Source organism: Argiope bruennichi, chromosome 10 (genome assembly GCF_947563725.1).
Source record: "Argiope bruennichi chromosome 10, qqArgBrue1.1, whole genome shotgun sequence".
NCBI lineage: Eukaryota > Metazoa > Arthropoda > Arachnida > Araneae > Araneidae > Argiope > Argiope bruennichi.
The window spans coordinates 97,166,478-97,189,621 of record NC_079160.1 but is presented as its reverse complement, the minus strand read 5'-3'; the positions used below and the strand labels follow the sequence as shown (position 1 = coordinate 97,189,621).

Here is a 23,144-nt window from a genome sequence, read left to right as displayed (position 1 = left end):
ACAATGCAATTGAAGGATCACACGTGGTCATTAATTGCTGCCATTCTCTGAAATCAATTGTTTTTCCAGATATAATATAGAACAAAAAAAAAATCCACCAAATAGGAAATTAAATAGTACCTTTTTATTTGCTATTATTTTAAATTAATAGTACCTTTTTATTTATTATTTAAGTATCGTATAAAAAGAAAAAGTCTCCTAATTAAAAAAAAAAGTTGAGCTTCGAGATTTTGATGAATTCCACATTCATTCCTCCCTTGTGCAAACAAACTGCTTGTTTGCCTAAATGTTGACAAAATAGCTCAAAAATGCAAAAAGGCTACAATTAAAATTTAGTATCTAAATTTTAAGCCAAATTTGCCTTTCTTAAATTTTGACGAAAGGCAATATAAGAAGTCTGTTCCCATGTCGGCTATTCAGTATGGACTCGATAATCCCAAAAAATAAATAATTATATTCATGGAATTGAATATGTTTATCATTATAATTGTAGTACTATATCCAGGTTTCGTCCAAATACTGTATATGCATATTCATATATCAATCTGTATATCTATGTATATTAACGCGATAATTAGAAAATACTATGGCGTTGATAAATAAAATCTGGCTTGGGATCTTGTACAACAATTGTTAATATTTTGATTTGTCCAATCTATGAGAAGAATGATACTCAAAATTGGATTAGATTTCCTTGTTGTATTATAAAACACAAAAGGATTTATGTTGCATTAGGGTACAAAAAAAATCAATTTATTCAGTGAAGGATAAGATAAAGTACAAATTAATATATGAAACGTCTTTAAATGCAAGTCAAAACATTAGATTATTCAAAAACATGTTCTTATAAAGTAGGATGCTTTTTGTTTGTAACGAAAAAAAAAAAAAAAAAATCGATAAAAATTGACTTTAAAAAAACTATATTTTTATGTTTTAAATTATTCTATAGCTGTATGATTAGAATAATAAAACTGAAATGCAATATGAGAATTTAGCAGTTAAGAAGCATTTGAAAAATTATAGATAAAGATGATTCTTTTATTCCAGATATTTGATAGATTGCATTGTAATCTATACTTATAATAAAGCTCAATGTGTGTGTGTGTGTGTGTGTTGGCGCTCTACAGGCCAGACTGTTTGACCTACAGCTACCAAATTTGGTACATGTATACCTTAGATGTCGGGAATGTGCACCTGGGGTCCCTTTTTTTGAAATTTTAATTATTAATTAAAAAATAACTTTCCCGCCAAAAAAATCTTTCATTTTCCCCACCGCCAACTTTTCCGCCAAGAAAATCTTCCATTTTCCCCACCGCCAAATGAGAAAGGCTTCAATTTTTTTTTCTCCCAACAGTAATGAGGCTAGGGTTAACATTTTTCGGCGGATTATTTCAAACGATTCTGTTTATTTTCTTAATGTTTTATGCATTTAAAATGAAACATTTTTAATTAATCCATGTTTCAGATTCATTCTGAAGTACTTTTGAATTAAAATAAAACAGAATAAAGGAAATTAAAAATTTCTAATCCGCATAGCGTTACCCCAACTGGCGTAGAAAAAATCACGTATTTGCGTTACGTAACTGGGGAAGAAAATTCACGCATGCGCATTCTGTTCTGATTGTTGCCATGACAACCGTTATCAATGGATGATTTAAATTATTTTTGAGTTAGTCGCATGCTTTTGTAAGTAAATTGTGTTTATGTTAGTTATATATTTTTTGTATATGCTTATAGTTTTAAGTACATCGTTTTTTAAGTAGTTTTTTTAAAACCTGTTTTCAACCGTTTATTTTAAACGATTCGTTTTATTTTCTTATTGTTTGATGCATTTAAATTTAAACATTGTTAATTAATCGATCTGCTCATAATAAATCTAAGAAAATTTTGTTGACAAATTCTTGAGATATTACATAAATTAAAAAAGTTATTCTTTAGTGCCCATAAAGTTTAAACGCTGAGTGACTCTATTTTCAGTAATGAGATTATAAAAAAAATGCTTTGTTTCAGTAAAAAATATTATTATATTAATTGAAGATTAATTCTTTCCACTTTAATTTAAAGCATAAATTCTACGGGTGCTAACAGAAAATGAGAGATACATATTACGTTATGACTGAAAGCCTTTGTAATATTATGAATAAATTATATGACAATCAAAATTTGAAGTTTTAAAATATTTTGATGAAGAAGCTATTAAAGTAGAAATTGTATAAAATATTTAATTATTAAAATTTTAACGAACATTAAGATTGGCGAACCGGCTGGTCGCCAAAGGCGGCTAGTTTAAAATAAAAGGTACGACGCATGTTATATCAAATAACATAAAATTAGTATTATTTGAAAAGAACAGATTAGAAATTTTGTCCGAGCTAAACCCAAAACTTTCTAAATCATAAATGTAATTTGATAAACCAGAAAGTTCGTGTTATTTAATCAGAATAGATGTGTAATTCTATCCGAAATAAATCGTCTGCAGCGAAAAATAATTAATTTCTGAATTTCCTAACTTTACCGTTGCCAGAATCAAAAATGAGAATATTTAAGATCGGGTTTCTCGTATCTTCTTTGGTTGGAGGAAAGTCTTAAACATTTTAGATCATATTTCTGCATTCGTTTATTATCAATTGTGAAAATAAAATAAAATGCATCATTTCTTAAATAAAGCTTCTTATTTCAAATGACTTGTTCCCGTAGGATATTTTAAAAACAATATTTTTTTTTAATATTTCAATAACAAGAACTATATTTCTACGTTCTTTGCATAACGAAAACTATTTACTGCATTTTGATTTTTTTTGAAATTTTCTGAAAACTGCTATATTTTTCTGATTATTTTTTACCCGGCTTTATTTAATCAAAGTTCCTTAAGGTTTGTAAGGATGAAATGTTGAAATGGAGTTCTAATATTCTGAAGCATTGTGTTTTGTTAAATCAATATTTTAATATTTTCAAAATTTGATTATCGATAATTAGATTAAAATAATTTAAATTTTTGATTCAGTATGTGTTTCTATTTCGTAATAAAATTCATAAATGAATTATTCTATAATTTCATATTGTGAAAAATAATCAATTGTGAATTAAATCACAAACTTCTTATTTTCTAAAAATAAGACAGTTCTTAAAAACAGAATTTCAGAATTTTACGAAAAAAATATATTCATCAAAAATATGGATATTGAAACATATGGATATTGAAAAATATGGATATGGGTATAGTTAGTATAAGGCGCTTAAGTCGATACAATATGGAAATTAAACTATAATGCGTATTGCAAGAATGGCAATTTTTAAACGTTCTTTAGATTTAATGACAAATAATAATAATTATAAGTGTGTATATATGGGTGTTGGCGCTCTGTATGTCAGATCGTATGATTTATAGCTTCCAAACTTGGCATTTGTATATTTTGTTGGGAGAAAATGTTCGGCCTAGGAGTAATTTTTTTGAAATTTAAATTAATTAAAGATTAAGTAAAAGTTTAGCGTTTCCCCTCACTAACTGCGAGAAATAGGAATTTTTGGAATTTGGTAGCAAATGTTTGGACTTGAGAGAAATATAAAGAGTCTAGGCTTATACTGGTAATTTTAAGAAATTACATTTCAGCTTTAGAAATTCAAAATTTTAAAAGTAGATAACATCGAAAGTGCTTTCATCTCAGATGCTTATATTTTCTTGACTCGATATTTGATGTATTAAATGAAAAAAAGCATTTTAATGCTAACTGTAAAATATGTAGATATTTGATACCCGCTATATAAAAAAAAATCCAATAATTATAAGGTTTAGAAAAAACGTCAAGTATATAATAATAGGGGAAGTGGAGGAAAGTATATTCAGCGGAATGTCAATAATGAAAATAAATAAAATAATTAAATTAAAAATTAAAATGAAATCTAAGATCGCAAATTTCAAGTTATCATGGGAAAACATTATTATTTTTAAGTCATTATTTGTCTTAATTAATTTAAGTCATTTACCAGTTTAAACCGGTTTCAAACAATCGCGAGACTTTTTTTATCGGTCTCTTTCTCTCTCTCTCTCTCTCTCTCTCTCTCTCTCTCTATATATATATATATATATATATATATATATATATATATATATATATATATATATATATAATATATATAATGATAATTTTTTTAAACTTTCATTTTTATTTTGAGATGAAATAACAGTTATGATGTTATAGTTCTAAGTCAACCTTTTGAAAACGCATCTGCTGTCAAAGAAGCATACGTAATAATAAAGCAATATTGGTAAAAGCAGGTCAAACCTTTTAAAGAAACATCTGCTTTCAAAGAAGCATACATAATCATGATAATGCAATACTGGTGAAAGCAAGTAAAAAAAATATATGCGATTAAAGGATGATGAGAATTGCCATTTATGCTTTATTTATTGCCTACGCGATTTCGAGCTTCAAAACCCCTAACCAAAACAAAATCATGTTCTCACATGATAATAATGACAAAGAAAAAAAAATTACAATAATGAAAATAATCATATTTTTGTGGAAATATTGTTTGGATTTGTGCAGATTTCGTTAATCCTATTCATACATATGCTATTTTATTAACCAATTTTTTTAAAAACTGTTTAGTCAAATATTTAAAATTTAAGTTTTGCATTTTAAGATACCAATGATATGACAGTAATAATTAATTAGACAAATAAATAAATAAATATTAGAATTCTATAAATCTCAGTAAAAAAATGTAACACTAGAAGAAATCGTCCTTTGACACATTTTAAAGAATATGACTTTGAAGCCTTTGTCATAAAAGATACAATGCTAAAATTTGACATATGTCACAAAATCAAATAATGATAAAATGTGACATACTTGTCACACAATCAAATCTAATGCAATCAGTCCAAGCTAAATCACAATAATATGATATACAAACATATGATACTCTAAATAAGCGCATTTTTATTTAATATTTAAACAAAAAAAAAGGAATTGTTACAAATAGTGTTTAACTTAATTCCCAAAAATTTGATAAATGTTCGAAAAAATAGCCTTTAGAGGGTTTTCCTGACAAGACAAAATTTTGATGATGTAAAAGTAGTTTCTGTGCGCTGTTTACACCCTCATTTCACCCCCTATAGAGGGGCTTAAAAACCTTTTAACAGTCCAGTTAATCCTTTAAAATCCTGCTATATAATATATACGCTAAATTTGGCTTGAATTCATCATGGATTGAGGATTTGTATAAGGTTTTAATAAAAATGGACATTAAATTATATATACATATATATATAATATAGGTTAATTAAAAAAATCGTTACCCGAATGTCTCGCTTGTTTTCCTCAGAATCGGTAAGAGATTTCATTTAAAAAAAATAAATTAAATAATTTATTATCCTTTGAAATCTTTGTAGGTCATTGCAGCTGGAAATTTGGTGTTAATTGTTTATCTAGCTTAAAGGAATGGGCAAAGCACGTGTTAATTTGAAGTAAGCAGGTGCCGTTATGGACTTAGCTGCAGAAATCTATTAAGCGCAAACAAATGATGCTATTGTACAACTTTCGGCTTTTCAAACAGGAAGGACTACTTTCTCTTTCAAGTGGAATGAAAACGAAAAGAAGTCCATGAAGACAAAGGCCCAGTTAAATCACAGATAATGCGTTTATTTAATTTTTTTTCTTTCTGATTCATTAAATAGTGGTTGAGAGAAACTGAATGCAGGTGTTGAATATTTCTATAACTGATGGATTTCTTCATCATCGTTAAGGGAATATCTCCAAGGGAATATGGAAGATATTTTAAGGATCGTAAACAACTAGGAGCCGAATGGTTTGCAGTTAATGATTCACGGGTTTACATGGATGTTTCAGTTCATTGCGAACCTAACTGCTTACTCATCATCAAATTTTGTTAGTTTTTTTGCTGAACACAAAGGGACTCGACGTTCGTGCATGGGCATTTTTGCGTATAGTTGCCGGGAGCGTCCAATGATTCTGAAGGTCAAAAGTGCAAAAAACGTCTTTTCCATCCCCTCTATCATTTCATTACTCCTTCAGTGTGAATTGAAAAGGCACAAAAGGTAATTATCCAAATTTTCCTAGTTTATGATAGGGTAATCTTGAAAATAATTCTCAAGAACATGTAGCGAAGAGTTCGCGAACCGTTCGGCAAGCAAATGCGTACTTGCATTTACAACTAAAAAGAGTATTTTCCTCACGACTACACAATACAATCCGTCATGTGTTAAAATCTTTATGTGTTTAAAATTAACAAAAAGAGAGAGAAAGAGATCAAAACATGAAATTTTTGTTTTAACGCCAAAATTTGTGCTCATACACGCATAACATAAAATTAGAATTAGAAGGCATATTGTCGAATTTAAGTAATTGTTAATTAAATCCAACTAGAGAAAAAGGGAGATCTAAATTAAAAAAGAAATACTTAGGCACCCCTGTGCTAAAACGACAGGCTGGATCAAAATTAAAATTTGTATACATACTTTCCCAAATATGGGTTTTGATTTCAGAAAAAAAAATATAGAAATTTTGACCTATATGATGATGATTAATAGAATTAATGATTTTTAGATTTAAAATAATTGAGAAAACCAAAAGAAAAAAAAAATTGTTCCCCAGTTCCAACTATTGATAGAATTTCCTGAATTTTTATTTCATATGGAAGCTGAAGACACATAAATATACCATCAATGTTCATCTATCTAATACAATCTCCCATCTTCAAAAGGAATCTCAAGAATTCTATTTCACTATGCATTATCGAAGAGAAATGAATCAAGATAGAATCTTCCAGCAGTAAATCATTGTATCGATTTCGGCAACTTTTATTTCATTTGAAAGTTTCTGACTCTGATTAGACACACCATTAATGATCGTCTGTCGTCACCACTTCCCATTTTATAAGAATACTGCAAAATGGAACCTAAGCTTAATTCTTAACATCCATAATTGGATCAATTCCATCAATTTTATTCATCAAATAATTTCACTACTTTGTCTACTTTGGTTGTCTGACTGACCATTGAGAATATCCTACTTTTTTATACTAAAAAAAGGTTTCATTTAGGACGCTAAAATATAGCTAATCAAAATTGTTTTACATTAATTAATGCTATTAATATAGTACACAAACAGTTACCAGCCAATACAGTTAGTTTGCCTAAAATAGGAAGTATTTTGAAATATTTCCTAAGAAATCTTTCTTTTATCAGAAAAATAACAATGTTTCTGTCATGTTGAGCATTTCAAAAGATAGCGAAGCTGTTTTCTTATTATAATAAATCTGCAAAAAAATGATTCTGCGATGTGGAAGAAAATGGAACTTTTACTATAAAACTTGGATGTAGAAATAGAAGAATATAGAAAGAAAGGGTAAGAGCAATTTTTCACAAGCAGCAACAAATGAGAATAACAGGGGTAATGGGCATGTAGCTTAAGGGCCTCACGTTTTTTCTTAAAAACAGCTTATTTTAAATGTCTTATTTGCATTTTAAAATTATTTTCCTTCCTATGACCAAAATATGTAAACATTTATCTCTCTTGAAATACCTACATAATGGGTACAAAATTTATTTCTGATAGTCTATTTTATTTTGCATTTTTAAAGATATTTCTTTTCAAAATTCTTTTTATATTCTTCTCCCTTTCTTTTATATTTTTTTTCCTGAAATATTTTTTTTATGTTCCACTCTCCAAACAAAATAAAAAAAACTCATATTCTTGAAGCATTTCTATTCAAAATACGTCGATAAAATGCATTTATTTATTTAGTTATTAATTTCATATAAAATTTTATAAATCTGATTTATTAGCATGTAACAAACACATGGTAATATTTTGAATAAAAATAATAATGTATTTTTAAAACCAACTAACAAATGTGCTTAATGTAGCAATGAAATTCTAATATTTCTTTAGATCTAAACAAATTCGAGTTAACTTAGAATAAATATATTCCTGCACAATTTCATTTTGTTTTTTGGAATCAGTCTATCTTCTAAATGATTAAAATTGAAAATGAATTAAATGAATCTTAGCGTACAGTATGAAATCTTAAAAATTATATCAGTAAAAAATAACAATGCTCTAATTCGTATCCTAATCATTTCTGTAAAAATGTGACAAATAAATTTCAATTGCAAATTTTTTTTAATTAAAAATAATGCCTCACCCATTTCGTAATAAAAATATTTTCACTTTTGTATTTTAAAAACTGTGCAAATAAAAATACAGTCTAAATCATTTGCAGTCCGAAATCCTTTATTTCCTCAAACATTTGTAGAAATTTTATTCAATTTTTTCAGATACACTTAATTAAAAAAAGAAATGAGAATGAAGATCTAACTTCAATAATTTATTTTTTGACTATTTCTAATATTTTTCTGTAGGTGACTACATCGAAAAACGATTTTTTGAAAAAATATCGATATTTTTTTATTTTTTTTTTGAATTCTTGTAATTCCTGGACAGTTTTTTATAACAACTTGAATTTTTGTTTCTACGTTTCATTTTTCGAGAAATTGTATTCATTTTCATATTTTCAAAATTTAAGTTGTGACTATATTACATCGTTAAGCGCTATTTTCTGAAACTCTAAATTTTGATAAAAACTTTCTTAGAAAAAAATCATGATAAATAACAATCTAATACATTCAGCGTTCAAATTTGGTACAATATGATCTGCAATTTCTGGGTTAAATACTAAGCAATCGGTACATTTAAAAGGATTTTGCGTTAATTTTAATACGTCTTAATTTTAAAAAAAGGATTGAAAACACCATGCTATGTATCAATTGATTTTCAGTGTTTAAAGGGTGTATAAAAATTCGGCATATTTTTCCATTCAGAAACTAGATAAATATTTTTTTTCATTTATCTTAAAAATTTTGATCAAATCTTTTCATAAACTGTTAAATTGGAAAATATTTTCTTTATACTTCTTTTTACCCGAAATAACCATATTTAGTATAGTTTACAAATTAGCTTTAATGTTTAGCTGGTGTATTTTTATTTCATAGGTTTTTTTAAAATCAATTTTAATCAAAAATTCAAAAATATATGTATTTTATAAATTTTCAAAATAAAAAATATTCAAACGAATGTAGCTACCTACCTTAATATATTCTGCAATGCCAGAGGTCAACGGAAAAGATGATCTCACTTGATTTCCGATTATTAAATGTCTTTGTCAAGCATATATAATCGATTGCAAATTAATTATGTTATTTATTCGATTTTTGAAGTTTAATTTATTTTAAAGCAGTATAAAAATAAATATTGCTTTAAAAAAATTTTTTTTTTTAAATCGTTTGCGGAAAAATATTATGGATTAACGAATTGTTCTGATTTTAATTTCATTAGATTTGGATGCAGATATATTATTTTCCTTTTAATTTCACTTTGTTATAGTAAAATAAAAATTTAAAAGGTTTAAATGATATGTCTAAATTTCCACTTTGTATTTACTCTAAACATTACAATCTGTAAAAGATTTCATATTTTCGGCTATTTGAGATATGTTATTTGATAACACAGTCAATATTAGCAGTTTTAAAATTAATTATATTTTATCTACCATTTTATATATTTTTTTAAAACTCAGTGACGTAGTTTAGAAAACCTATTTTCAAAATTACTGAATTTTTTAAATTATATTCTTAAAATACCTAAAATTCATTAAAAAATTTATTTCGTACTCATTTCCTAATTTAATGAATTACATAAAAATATTCATGGACTGAAGGTTCCAACCTTGAGTGAAATTTTTTTGTAATTGCAACCAAATATTTAAGGAAAGTTGGCTACAGAATTGATTAAAAGAGATCGAAAAAATGAACAAAATTCGACTCCAACAAAACGACTCTTCTAATAATATTTCAAAACACTTATTTTTCATCCACGTAAAAATAAGAACGAATCTAGGTGAGCAATAATTGGTATCTGAAAAATTCCTAATGAAGATTAAAGAGTAAAAAGTTCAGTAACGTTTACGTCATGGAGGAAATAAGAGATATGAACTTTCCTCATACAAGCCATTAGGTGTTTCCTTCTTCCTATAAATAGAATTTCGAAATTTTAAGCAATCTTGATCATTTTCTACGCTTATCTATTTATTTTACTTTCCTTTTTGTCCTTTCATTTCCCTTCGAATCTTGTGCAATATTCTCTGGAATTCTGTAGACTTCTTTCTTTATTTAGTGTCTTAAAACGATTTCGAAACTAAAGGAAAATGAAAATCAAGCTGGCAACAAGAACTACAAATATGGTTTTGCGATGATTTCTAAGAACTAAAAAGCATAGTAAGCGACATCTATATATATATATATATATATATATATATATTTTCAATCGAATCGTCTATATATAATTCCTAAATAAAAAGGAGGAAAACTTTGCTTATGGATATGAAAAGAAATAAAGACAAAAAGGAAAAGAATTGAAGAAATCCCATTTTGTTAACTTTTTTTCTTGTGAACTTAAAAAATTGCTTTCCGTTTTACTAATATGTTTGAAAATCACACATTTTTCAAAAGCAATTGTAAAAAATAATACGTGTAAAAAAAAAATCAAATGTGTTTTTAGCATCGCTGAACAAAATTTGTTTTTAGATTGGCATTTTATATATGAAGATTAAAAACAAGATGAAAAAATGTTACTCAGATATGAGGCCTTGTGAGGCTATTACCACAGCAATACATCATGCTGATAACACGACCGTAATAGTGATGATTATTACATTTTGTGACATTATTAATATTATTGATTAGAATTACTCCAATCCCTATCTCTACTAATAATAAAGGTGAATGTGTGTGTGTGTGCGTGCGTGCTGCCGGTCTTTAAGTCAGATCGTTTAATTTAAAAACTTTTGTCTCCTATATCATTTGGAAAGAGGAAATATGTAATTTTCACATTGTGAGAGTTCGAATTTGGCATTTGAGCATTTTGAGTTGTATTTTGGCATTTTTTTCGTGGTACTAAATTATTATTTTACAAAAATGAATTTTACGTGTTTCAAAATTTGAAGAATGCCAATTTAAAAGTCTTACAATTTTTTTTCTCCAAATTTTGGTAATTTTTCAATTTTTTTTTTTTTGCTTGATTTCCAACAATATATTATATTGTTTTTAATATAATCTATGTTTCATCAAGTATTCATTTGCATGATTTTTTTTCTTTTTTAAAAGCTTAAAAAAGAAGGATTCTGTTTAAAAACTGAATAAATTAAGAAACGATTAAAATATTGAATTTACAGAATGATGAAATTTAGAAAATAAATAAATGAATCGGGTATATGCTTTTAATAGCGCTATGATATGAGACCTTCTATTGTGTGATAATTTGTGTTCCTTATTAGAAGGATTCATGTTTATATCAGAAAATATGTAAAGTAATTAAAACAACACAACTTTAATGCTGGGCAGTATGGATATGAAGTTGCATCTAAGCGATTCAATTAAATATTTGCCGATATAATTAAATGTAAAGTATCCTCGGTGAACCAGGTGATCGCTAAAGGTGAATTATCATAAATATAGGTGACTGCCCTTACTAAACGATTAATATTCCATTACCAAAAGGATCCAATAAGGCACTAACAATAGCAATATTTAAGACGAATTTGGAAAAAAAAATCAGACGATTCTCTAAATACAGATGTTTGCTGGCCGCAGTTGATGGAAATTTTGACTTTTGTCAAGCTGATGGGTGATAAAAGCAAAGGAAATTTGAAGCATGATATTATTTTAAGCTTCAATAATCTATCTTTACTTTATTTCCCAAATTTGCTTTTAATCATGAAGCAGAGATAATATACATACAGGAATACTTATTTAATTAATATAGTTGCAATGCATATGGGTATAGATGAGTAATTAAAAGATTAAAAGATGCTGTTGCAAAATATAATTAAAATATTCTGAAAGCCTTTAATAAAGTTAGAGAATGGAATGTTGTAACTTTGAGAAAATATACATATCATGAAAGATTACAAAAGAGCAGAATCGGAAAGTAACAATTCATTTATTTACTTTTATTATTATTTAAAAATGGTCAGATCATTTATTAATAAAAAATTTGTCCAAAATAAGCATTTTTGATTCCTATATAAAACTACAATCTTTTAAGAATATTTGTTCTTATACAATCGATTTCGTCATTTGGGATTTAAAATCAGACATTTCGAATTCATCGGCAAATATCTGTAGAGAATGTACTGCCAAAGCAAATTTAACATTTAGTTCAGACATAAGTGCAACCAAAACTCACTGAATATATCAGTCTCTCTTTAGTTGTTGAAATGTTTGAAAAACTGGACCAACCAAACAGTTTCTAAAAACGCCATACCACAAATTTATGTAAAATTACCACCGTTGATGAATTGGTATTGTGTACAGTTTTCCTAATCCAACCAACTTAAACTGATTTCAATAAATCGTTAAAAAATAGCTGATTTGGATTAATTGATATTTTTCCTTAAAAACACTCTGGCCATATCAATAATAATAATAACAGCCAAAGTTGACAAACATAAGCTTACTGTTGATTTTAATAAAGGGGAATTGAAAATACTAGTTTAAAAATTTAAATTAAATTTTTGAAAAGTTCAGATTAATGTAAAAACAAATCGACAGTATAGACGAAACCGAACAATGACAAAGTAAATATTTGTGAAAAAATTATAGCAAAAAGAGACGAAACAATTCTGCGCTTTAAAATCCTAAAAAAGTAACGCATGCATTGATTTGTGCTTTCAACGTTTCGGAATCTATGCTTTGAAAATTATGGAGTATAATTTTAGTTACTCAATTTGCTCTGGTATTGATTATAAAAGTTGCTGAGAGTATTAAATGAACTTAAATAGTATGTGAATTTGAATTCTTAAATTTGCTTAATAACTTATTCATTATTTTACTAAAATTGGCAAATTTTAGATCAAATTTGATTAATGATTACAATGATATTTTAAAAATTTCTAAAAAACAGTTTTCTAACTCACAAAATTTCAGTCCAAAGCCTGAGATTAAGGTAAGATTAATCAGTGTAATCAGTTAATAATTAATCAATTAATGTAAAATTAATGTTCGGTACTTTTCCCTAAATGTGTGGAATTATTCACTACAGGGATAATACCGTGTTAATGAAATTTCTAGGAAATTACTTATTTTAAAAAAGTAAACTGTTTGAACGAAAGAAAATTTTCACTCATTTCACACATAATAATTGCATTTAATGAATAATGGAAATTGTTAATGAAAAATTGCTACTAAATTTATTTTTGTAAAACTTCCTTAACTCATTCGTTGCTGATAAGATGATTAACTGACTAATAAGATGATTACTTAATTGCTTCCTTTTAATGGAAATACAGAATGAAGTATCTAATAATATAGTATGTTTGAGTCACAGGCGATTCACGTGCTGAGCAACGTGTTAAAACAAGGAGATATGAACTGCTGTCATGCGGTGAGTGATACAGCACTCAACGTGTTAAATGGAATTCCTATATTTTTCCCTAACAAAACAAATAACTGTAATGATAGAAAAAGAATTTTTTTCCCTAGTTCTTATGTCATATTTTAATTTTAACACTGAAAATTCTTTCTATATGTTTAAAAGCTCTTATGATGTCATCTTCGGATATTCCATTAAGTTGAAAAAATTTAAATACATATTAATATTTTTCCTTTCAAAAACATAAATAAATTTTCCAGCATTCATATTTTTTAGTTTTGTTATAATAAATCGTGAAAAGTTGGATAATATAATATGTTTTTGACAAAACAATTGACGAGTCAGCATTATGAATGCAACTTGATAATTCATAGCCAATTTTCCAATTAAAAAAATTCATTTTAAATATAAATACTAGGAAGAATTTTTAAATTCAATTAGATTTTTTGGCAAGAATATATTTACAGCTTGAATATATTGCACATTTCCTTTTTTTTTTTTTTTTGATCGACATACTTAATTCTTTCGTAAGCATCAAAACAGTTATCCAATCAGTTTAAAAACAGAACCAACACACATCAAGAATCGAGTTTAATTAAAACTCGAAGCTTCTTCCACTTTTTAATTTATCGTCTGATTTTGTTTTCAGCAAGAAGTGATTTTTTTAATAGCAAAAGAAAACTGTGTGTGTGTGTGTTTTTTCCCGGGATAATTCCTTAGAGTCTATTTTAATTTCGATCAATACTTCAAAACTTGCGCAAGTATTTTCGCAGCACTCTTTTTTCTTTAATCTTTCTTAAGCTTTTTTTTGTGATTGTTTTCAACCATTTAGATTTTAGAATATTCAGATGCCAATTACTGAGGAAAACTTTAAAAAAAAATGCAGGAAAGCTGTTTTTTCGCATCACGTCATGTAGAAAATTTTAATTTAAAAGAATGATTTTTTTTATTTGAGATAGTTTAATATATTAATTATGCTAATTAGTAAAGAGCAAACAATATGAAAAAACAAAACAAATATAGGATTCTAACAAAGGACTGAAATATATAATTTAAGGAAATATTTAAGAATTCGTAGTATTAAAATTTCATAAAGAGATTTAACCTATGATCTCTGCTAACTATTGTGTAAATTATTTTTTAATGTTAACAAAATCCCGGCTGTTTAAGCCGGTTTATATTTTATTGATGGTTGAATTGGTTTGAAAAATTAAGTCAAATGCCTGAATATAAAACTTAGAATTCCATCTTATGAATTTTGGATGTATGAGTATTTTGAAGGAAAATAAAATTAAAAAAAAAATAACTTGTTAGAGATTTAAAAATTTTACACAGTTTATTTTTTTAAATAAAAATTAAACATAAGAAATTTTTGAAAACAAAATATACTACTCTCATGGTTGTAATAAGTGTATATTTAATTTCGAAATGCATGTTTAATTAATTTAAAATTTTCTTCCAAATAGTTGTTTAAATATAAACAATACCTCCGTCCATTGTTCATTTAATGTCTACAGGTTGAAGGAATCTCTTTCAGATATTCAGAAAACTTTTAATATTTGTATATCAAATAAGGCAAATCCATCAATCTATCAATATGCAAATAATTACATTTATTTAAATTGACTTGCGGCTTCGTGTATTTATTATTGGTTTTATATTATATAGAAATAAAAAAAACTTTATACAGCATGCTGTACTTCAGGTGAAAAATGCGATTCCTATTCTAACGTGTTCCCTACCTAGTAGGAAAATTTGAGAGATTGAATATAGCCAAAGGTTCTGTTGTATTTTATATAAAGATAATGAAGATATAAATTGCCCATTCATAAAAAAACAGCTTTATTATTGGTTTAAATTAAATCGTGAAAGATAAATCAATAAACCGATTTAAAACTATTTTTAGTGAATATATATGCGTATAAAATTGCTATTAAAAACGATTAAAAATATAAATATTATTAGTATTGTTTATTTTAAATAAAACTTTATCTTCCGTAGTATTTTTTAAATAAAAAAATTGAATATTAACAAAAAATTAAACAGAAAGATATTCGATGCCAAGTAATTCATTTTTTGGAGGAATTTCATTGCATTAAATTTGATTTCTAAAAAAATTTCATAATTTTTTTATTCTAAAACTAATATATATTTATATTAAGAACTATAACAAATAAAAGCCAAAGAATATTGATCAAATATAACGGATTCTCATATTTAAATTTATTCTTTGAATTCAGTAAAACTAATTTTTTTCATCTTGAAGAAGCAATTTGATCTTTTAAATTCTTCCCTTTTTGAGCTTAAACAACAAATGTATTTGTGATGTTTTAAATTTATTTTTAGAAACACTTTATAAAGATGTTTAAAGAGACGTATCTGCTTAAAAAATAATACTCTTTAATATGAAAAGGGGAAATTGAGAAATACATTCAATAATATTTTTTTTAATTCTGAAGAATTTTATATAATATTTATTTTTAAAGTAATTATATTCCCAAGAATTCTAAGTTATATGAGTTGCTGCTTCATTAAACTAATTATTTATTCATTAAATATAATCTAGAGATAATTAGTTTTATGACGACACGGATAAGGTTAAAGTTATAAACCTTCACCTATCTATTTTTTTAGTTAAATTCTATATTTAATGAATATGTTAAAGACATTTTCAATCGAATGAAAAATACAATAAAGAACTAATTAAGTAAAAAGTTCTAAGGTTTCATTTATGGTAGACGGATGAAAAACTGTCTCGTAAAGCTTCACAAAACATGATTTAAAGAGTTCTTTTAGAAGTTTCTTCCTAGATCATAAAATAATAAGAAAAAAATGCCGTTAAGTTTACCATTTTGACCTTCCGTTCATTTTTTTGTATTGTTAAGAATTCTTGTCTATGAAGCAAATGTAGTTGCTTAGATCAGAATCAAAATATTAAAGCGATAAATTTAACTACAATCGTTATACTGATCTTTTTAATATCAAATATGAGAAATGCGATCTTTTTTTCTTTCTGAACTTTAACCTTGTAATTTTTTTGGTTTTAAATTTGATTTGGTTTTCATCACCAAGTTTTAGAATTGCTTTAAAAATTAATTCAACTGATTTTATAATTATTTTATCCATATATTTTTATTCTATTCATATATTTAATAAGTAGCCATTGAATTAAATTTTATTTGTCGTACATTTACTAACTTATTTAATATGCCCAAGATATTTTAATGTAACTAGCTTTAATTAAAATTGTTCTATTTTTAACTAAAGTTTCAGCGTTTAAAAACATTTAATATTACTTTCATAAAAATAATTAAATTGGCTTTTAATTAAGATTTCTAATTATTTAGTTCAACATTTTTTTAATCTGTTTTGCTATACGAAAATATATGTTAACAATCAGCAGAATCTTCAAATTATTTTATTGTGATATTTGTTTTAGAATCTTCAAATATAACAAAACAATTTAAAACGGTAATATCATAAAAAATATAAAAAATATGATGCATGTGTTCTATTAGGAATCTGAGAAGATGGATATTATAAAAAATAGCATGTTTATCTCAAATAAATTAAATATATTTATTATTTTCTAAACACGATTTTAATGAAAATAATTTTAAATAATATTTCAGAAAATCACCGCAAGAAAAGAATTCAATTATTCTTATGTAATATATAAAGAAATATTTTACATATTGCAGACGATATTGATAAACTGTAACTTTCACTGAAATAAAAGAAAAAAAAATATGCCATAATTTTGGGAGAATTTTCTCTCGCATATTTCTATGATTATAAAATAATTTTTATATAATAACGCTAGCCTGAGTTTATTTCATATCCTTTATAAATTACAAATTAGCGTGTTTTTAATAGTATGATTAAATGATAAGAGAAGAATTAATATCGAAATATTTTACTTCGAATAAAGGTATATTTTTCTTCATATTAAATTAAGTTTTTCATTCATAATTTTACTACTATGATTTTCCATCTACATAGAAGAGACCATGATGTTAATTTTCAATGAATTCAGTTTTTGCGATTAATTCTATTTTTCCTCGTATGGCACCTTGTTCAATATTTTTTTGACACAATCGGTATTTTTCTGATATTTTAAAAAGATAATGTGAAAGTGTCATCTTTTTCCAGAACTGGGAAAAATTGATTTTGATCTTGGGGAAGAAAACAGTCCTGATAAAATTTAAAAACTTTTTTATTCTTTCAAGATATTAGATAGTACATTAATTAATTAAACATAGTTTGGTACTTTTTCTTAATTTGTATGTAATGAAAAGGTAATTGTCTTTAAGATTCCAGATTAATTAAAAAGGAAATAAATAAGAAATAAATTAATTCTAGAAAATTAATATAACTTCTTTTTGTTATGAATTATTAAACACAAATTTCCTGTCTTTTAAGTTTGAACATCCGTTGTGTACCACATACAGTTTTTAAAACATTCTATCTTAGTTTTCTAATGGAGGATTGAAATAAATCCCAGAGAAGCGGAAAATGCTTCCCATCCTTAAATTTTATTTATTTGTTTTTTATTTTTCACAGAAAACAAATTTTAGTGTCTTTGTAAAATATTTTTTGTACTACAAATCTTTTTTTGTGTTGTTTTCAGTTTCCTTGTTGGACCTTATGGAATTTCTTTGGAATTATTATATTTTCAAAAAGTGAAATTGTTAAAATATTATCTGCAAGTCTATGCGAAATGCAATATGGGATGAGATTTTGTGGATCATATAGATCAATAAAATGTGTCTATAATCGATAAAATGTAAAATAAGTAAAAAAATTCCTCAAATTGTCAAACAGAAAAAAAATAGTAGTATAGAGCAAGTAATATATATGTAAGATTTACATTTTCATTTATATGTACATAAACTCAGTCATTCATTATCTATCTCCTTCAATCAAATCATTTTTAAATCGTATCCTACATAATTTCTGAATAAATTTCTTAAGCAACCATATTATCGTAACTCGCCATATAGTTTTTAAATAGTTTTTTTCTTGTCACAACTTGAAAAAAAAAGGTGTTTATATAGATAATTTAAATTAATAATAATGCATTCACTTTTTAACTTACAGTTAAGCACTATGTCTAGCCATCTTATTATAATGATATATAATCAGAGAATACATTTTTCAATTTTAGGGTGAACCTTTTTTCATGTAGAGGAAAAATCCTAATTTTAAACTCAAATGTCTCAGCCAGTTTAACGCAACACTGCATGAAACTTCTTCCTTTGTTTTTTCTTATAGTATAGCGTATAGTTTTTAAAATTGTTTTTGGCCGATATCTTTTATTTTTTGAGTTATTTTTAAAATCCTTATTTCGCCGCTATGGACGCTGCATATCTTATCTGAATAAATTCAATAAAATTATTTAGGGAAAATATTACTGCCTGGATATACGAAAATCCGTTCCACATTTAAAGAATTTAAAAGTACTTTACTGATCACCTGTATAGAAGACCATACAAAACGATAAGATAATTAAACTATTAACATGTAATTTGAAATTTCACAAATAATTTGGACAAAATATCCTATGATAGAAACATTAAATGCTTATCTGTAGCAGTCTAATGGAAAAGCAAATAATTTTTGATACAATTTCTATAGTAATCTTAAGAATAAAGGATTAACTTTTTGAACGAGTATGTATTAATCGCAGGTTTGGAATTTCAAATAAATGAAATTCCAAATAAATGATAAAACTTAAATAAATGAAGCTGTAAACAATGGTTTAGAAAATTCGTTAATTTGTCATTCGGATTTACCAGAAATTTGAATTTTTTGAAGCTATTTGACTTTTTTGTTTGTATGATTTGAAAAAATTGTCTGCAATTCGAATTTATTTTGGTTAATTATAAGTCATAAATAATAGTTGTAAAAAAAAGTATATATTTAAATTTCTGTAATTTTTTTTGTTATGAAAATACATACGTACTTTGTTGTCGTAGTAATTGTTTTATTTTATATGAAAATATAATCTGCCGAAAAAAAAAATTTCCGTCTTTTTAAGAGCTCTTAACGCATTGGATGTGAATTGTTCAGCTTATTTTAAAGTGTTTTTTTTATGGTACAATCCTGTAATCCAAAATACTGTATGCAGATAATTAGTTATTTAATTATTAAAATCATTATTAAAATATATAATTATTACCATTTTATTAAAATTACTCGCAATTTATTCATTTATTATGTATAATTTATAAAAATTATTAAGCATTAAAGATATTTTTTTCAATCCTTTTTAATATAACATTGGCCATATTCTTTTAATCATTTTTATACATGCTTTTTCTTATTTTGAATTTTTGAATTAATTACAGTTATATCACGGTTCAATTAACCAAACAGTTAAAGTTCCGATAAAACAAATTCCACTATTTTTTGTACGAAAATAAATCTGGTAAATAGCTCGAAGTAATAAATAAAGGAGTTAAATATCTTTCTTTGAGATAATAATTTTTGTGAAATATGCGTTGGTTAACATGAAGATCAAGGAAAAAAAAGTCGTGTTTCGGAACATGGCGGAATTTCGAGGGAAACCTTTCCTCAATAAAGCGCTGTGAACCGCGTTGTTTATCAGAGCAAAAATAAAGAGAAAATTATTTTATTGCGACTTACGCATCGTCAACCATAACAGCTTTCTGCTGTTGCCATGAATCACGAAAAGACATACATTTGCCTTACTTGTCAAATTGTTTACAGTTGAATGAAACAAAAATAGATATTTTAATATAAAATATGTTAAATATCAAGAGCGTTGGATTTCAGAAAAAAATTATCTTTTGCATTTTTTCATATTTAAATATATTTAGCATTTCTTCAGATTAAAGTAAATGAAAGCTTTATAACTTTCGCAAGTTGTTGTTCTGCCTTTTAGATAAGCAAAAAATTATTTAGTCAGGATTTTTTCAATGTTTTGGTAATTATAAGGATCTGAATCTTTTATTAATAAACATTTAGAAATATGCAACAAAAAATAAATACCTAAAATATTGAATATAAGATAAACGTTTCGTTATTTAGGGAATTTTTATTTCTTTGCGCGATAAACAGTTTTTTTAATACAATATTAGAGATAACTTAAGAATTATATTTTATTTTACTATTTTAGATATTTTAAGAGTCAGAACCAATTATTACTTAAATTATTATTGGAAGTTCATATGATAAATTCAAATTCTTAAAATTGAAAGAAATGAATAATTTTAATTTTATGAGTCAGAAAAAATCACTTAGAAAATTAATAATTTTAAAGATTTATTTTAACTACGATTTATTCCAATTCTTTGGGAATTTTAAGAATCAGAACATTTTATTAGTAAAAATATCAATGTATATGACATATCTAGATATTAAAATTGCAAACAAAATCAAGGCTTTATTATATCTTTACTTAATTATTATCTTTCTGAGAACGAAAGACACTATGTAATAACAAATAATTCTGAATTAAAGCTTCTTATTAGTAAAAATGTATAAGTGCACGTGACAAAATATAAATATTAAAATTAGAAATATGAAGTAGTTTTTATTATTCGTATAATGTACTATATTATCTGTATTGTACTTTGATTATCCATTTTTATATTATGATGATTATTTATTTCTATATTATCTTAATTGATTTATGAAAGTTAAGATTTATTTCGTTTTGGAAAAATTTAAAAATAAAAATTTTTTATTCATAAATGTATTAAATCTTACATGGCAAATATAGATATTTACAAATGGAAAAAAGATGAAAGTTTTATTATTACGATAATTATTCATTTTATGACTAAGGAAAAGCAACTTGTAATAATGTTTGAAGGGAAAAAAACGATTTATAAGTTACATTTATTTCATTGTTTATTCTTTCTTTTTTTTTTTTTTTTTGTTAGAAGGAATAAAAGTTTGAAAAAGAAAACGATTTCTGACAGTCACATTTATTTCACTGTCACGAAAATTTCAGAATTCAAGACCTTTAATTAGTAAAAAAAGTCAAAGTGATGAAGGCAAATATAGATATTAAAACTGGAAGAATTATAATTTTTTTTATTATTTTTGTCATTAATTATTAATTTTCTGAGAGAGGACGAAAATATTGTGAAAATTAGTAATTCTGATTATTTGTGAAAGTCACGATTTATTTAAATGTTTTGGAAATTTTAAGAAACAAAATTTTTATCAATAAAACTGCCAAAATGTATATGATTAATATAGATTTTAAAATTGGAAGAAATGAAGGTTTTATTCTAAGGATAATCATCAAAAACTGAAATAAAAAAAACTATTGCAAAAAAAAAACAGCTGCACAGAAATGATTCTGAATCGGTAGGAGTAAAGAAAAGTAATTATATAATTTCAAAATTCATTTAAGCGTTTACAGCCTCGAGAATAGATATTTTATAGAACACATTATTTATAAAAATAATAATACAGGAAAAAATTAAATAGAATAGAATAGATGGCATTTTTATTATTTTCTAAAAGTAAGTTAAATTCAAGACATTGAGCTTATGTTAAATGACATTAGACTTAAAAACTTTTGTAAGAAAAAAATCAGTTTCGAATACGAATGTTTAGTCAAGAAAACAGTTAAAACAGAACAAAGTTTTTCAGAATTTTGTCATGAATGTAATATGTAAAGAATAAGAGTTAGTACAAATTAATATGGATATTGATCATGTTTTCATATTAGTAAGCAATAATTGTCAGATTTTTGATTATTCCTCATTTTTTCTTGCATTCATTTGATAACTAGGATTCAAATTATTCTGTTTTTCATTATGTGATATTACTATAATATGTTTTAATGCCTTAATTTATTTTGACTATTTTTATAATTTTACTAAATAATTCAGTTTTGACAGACGTTTGTTTATAATAAATTGTGGCATTTTAATATAAGAGGAAACATGTAAGAGTGAAACCCATAACATGAAAACAATGGTAATATAAAAGATATATTGAATGCACGTGGTCCACAAGAATGATACATGCACCAAATAAAGCCCCCATATACTTGAATAGTATATAAATGCGTCTAAGCACCGGAAACGGACAGAACAGGTCATCGTACTTACCACAAAACATGTTCATCTGCGCTGCTGTCAAAGCCACGGCAAGAACCGCCAAAACGATCACGGATCTCCAAGCTTCCATGTTGACTGTAATGATGTGCTGGTGCAAAACTGCTGAGAGGTCCCGTAAGAGGAAAAAACAGGATCTGATCTCTCTCTCTCAATTGGAAGGATGGAAAGTTGGACAGAAAGTAGGTTACGAGCAAAAAGGTGCATTTAAGTGGAACGTTGAGTCCCGCCTGTAGTCAAAAAGCGATTTCGTCAAGTGACGAACTTTCTCCTGTAGTACCGTTGAAAGTGAAGACAAGGTCAGTGTGCTATCTTTAGTTGTGGAAAGTAAAACCAAACTCGATTTCAACAGGACCGGTTCAAAGCGGAATTTTTTTATCTACTTCCTTTCGGAATCGGATTAAAGTTACCACGAATAACTGTTAATGTTATTACACCCTAGAAATTAAGAAATGTTGCATTCCATTCGTCTTAGAAGATAGTATCTCAAAATGGCTTATTTCCAGAAACATTCATACGGTCTATCCGTAGTTGGTGTGTTTCAGAAAGAGTAATTAGCGATTTAAAATAAACCAGTCAGCAATGTATCCAA

At 25.9% G+C, this 23,144-nt stretch overlaps 1 protein-coding gene across 1 annotated transcript in view; it reads right to left on the bottom strand.

The window, feature by feature from the left end:
• LOC129989009 (uncharacterized) overlaps positions 1-22,834 on the bottom strand; it is a 55,583-nt gene extending 32,749 nt beyond the window's left edge. Inside the window, exon 1 of the mRNA XM_056097315.1 lies at positions 22,547-22,834. Coding sequence (XP_055953290.1) covers positions 22,547-22,625 — 79 coding nt within the window. The 5' untranslated portion in view covers positions 22,626-22,834. The remainder of the gene's footprint in view (positions 1-22,546) is intronic.
• Between the last annotated feature and the right edge of the window lie 310 nt (positions 22,835-23,144).